Consider the following 2249-nt stretch of genomic DNA (forward strand, 5'->3'; position numbering starts at 1 on the left):
ACAAAGTTATAATACCCTTGTGCACAAGTGCGCTCGGGTATAATTATGACTAATAAGTATTACAATATAAAAATTTTTCACTCCTTAAATAAAATTACTCTTTTCAGAGAACATTTTTTCTAAAATTGAAAAGAAGTCTGTGCACGTCAGCTATGTACATTGTTTTCTCATTTGTGATTAAAAAAATAAAATTTCGAAACAAATTTAACCCTTTTTTTAAGCTGGGATAATGCTGAATTTGCACTACGCTGCCTTAATTGATATATTTTTTCTTGAAGTATTCGAGGACAATAAGAAAACATATGTTTCGCGACTTTGACTTTGCAACGATTGCCAGCTCAAATAATATGACAGTGTTGTAATTTTGTCGCAGAAAATTTTTCATGAACGCCCTATTTCAGAATTTTATTGAAAAAAACTATCTCAGAATTTGGATGAAGAACGCCCTATTTCAGAATACGATTCAAAAATGCCCTATCTCACTTCAAAATGTACTGAAAATTTGCTGATATAGGGCGTTTTTGAATCAGCAGCTGAGATAGGGCATTTTGAAACGAATTCTGAAATAGGACGTTTTTGAAAAGTTTTTTGAGATAGGGCGTTTTCGAACTGGCTGCCGAGATAGGTCGATCTTCCACTCGGCAGTCGATATGTAGGTGAATAATAATGCCTCCTAAATAGTTTATGGTAGCGTGTGTGCCTCGCGGGGTTTTCTTCCTGTTAATAGAACCACCTCTGTTTTATGTTCCGCTAATTTAAGCCCCATTAAGACCAGGCATTGGGCGCTGGCTTGCTCATGGGATATATGTATCTTGATAGGAAAACATCAGAACGCCTCAGGTTCAACCACATTAAACCAGTGAATTGGTTTAAGGAAACAGAGTTTTGACATGACACGTCACNTTAATCAAGGAAATTTTGACTTTTGCACAATCCCATCCTTGCCCAACCTAAAAAACACTCCTTCATTTAATTAAGAGTGAAACCAGATATGTATGTGCATTAGGGTGGTCCTGAAATGTAGGAAGCAAACTTTTACATCAGATTTCCTAAGCCTAAACCCCTACGTCGATGCTACTATCATCGACGATATCACATATAAATTGTGGTCCCGATTGGAGACGGTTAAGGCGTATCGCACAGGGGGCAGAGTTCAGATTCCTCTACGGAGACTCAAAAAATTTAAATTATTATTTTTTTCATCTAATACCCAAAATCGGTACTACCAAAAGTCGAAGATATCACATATAAATTTTGGTCCCGATTGAGGGGGTAAGATTGAAAAAAATCGTTCGTTTGATTTTAAGGACCACACCAATGAACATATATCTAAGGACAACAAGTCCACTATTATTTAAACTTCAATACACAAAGCAACATTAATTAAACAAAGTACTCACACTACACGTATGACCCATTTCTTTTAGGGCTTTTCCGCTGCCTGCCTGGCATTACATTTCTACAGCTTCGACGACCGTGACATACTGACCTCATTCGTGGCGACGGGCACATTTTCAGGATACATAATTGTTGTTGTGGGTATTTTTGCAGGTGTGTACGTTGTAATTTTGCATGCCAAATAAAGTAGTAATACAAACTTGACAATGAACCACTAACTGCATGCAACAAAAAAAAATATATAAAAATAAAAGAAAAAAACCAAATAGTTATGTAAAATTTACATTTAAATTTGTCAACAGGTGTCCTAATGCGTGCGCCCATTCACAGACGCATCGACATATTCTACAGTGTGCTAGGCTGTGGCCTCTTCATCGCCTCGGGTGTGTTCATAATCGAGGCTTGGGAATTCTCATTTCGTACACGTACACGCGATTTGGCGCTTATTAAGGCCTCACTAGCCATTGTCAATGGCGTTCTGTTTGGTTTCGATGCGATATTTACCTTTCGTGACAAATAAGAGCGAAACACTGGAAGAAGAGGGGTATGAAGATAATGAGGAGTTTCCGGAATTGCCAGAATTTTACAGAGTTTTTTAAAATATAAAAATTGCATTTTTGTATTATTATTTTGTTTTTATTTTAGCTCATTAATTTTATAAAAAAAACTTAAAATCCGTTTTTGTGCCAGAAAATGATTCCTTTTTTTTTATGTTCTGTTATGTACTAATTTCTTTTTATAAATATGTATGTATGTATGTACATATGTACGTATTTGTATTTACATTAGGGCGGTCCAAAATAAGTAAAGTTGGAATTTAAATGCGCCCACCTCCTAGAATTGTTCTATAC

At 35.9% G+C, this 2249-nt stretch overlaps 1 protein-coding gene across 1 annotated transcript; it reads left to right on the forward strand.

The window, feature by feature from the left end:
• Positions 1-1427: 1427 nt before the first annotated feature.
• On the forward strand, positions 1428-2056 carry LOC108355589 (uncharacterized; the record flags this gene model as incomplete). Its single annotated transcript, XM_017606738.1, has 2 exons — positions 1428-1551; positions 1701-2056. Coding segments are annotated over 2 exons (342 nt in total), but the record flags the coding sequence as incomplete, so codon positions are not given.
• Between the last annotated feature and the right edge of the window lie 193 nt (positions 2057-2249).

The sequence above is a fragment of the Rhagoletis zephyria genome, unplaced genomic scaffold, assembly GCF_001687245.7.
Source record: "Rhagoletis zephyria isolate East Lansing unplaced genomic scaffold, Rhagoletis_zephyria_1.1 Rzeph_scaffold_47356, whole genome shotgun sequence".
Taxonomy (NCBI): Eukaryota; Metazoa; Arthropoda; class Insecta; order Diptera; family Tephritidae; genus Rhagoletis; species Rhagoletis zephyria.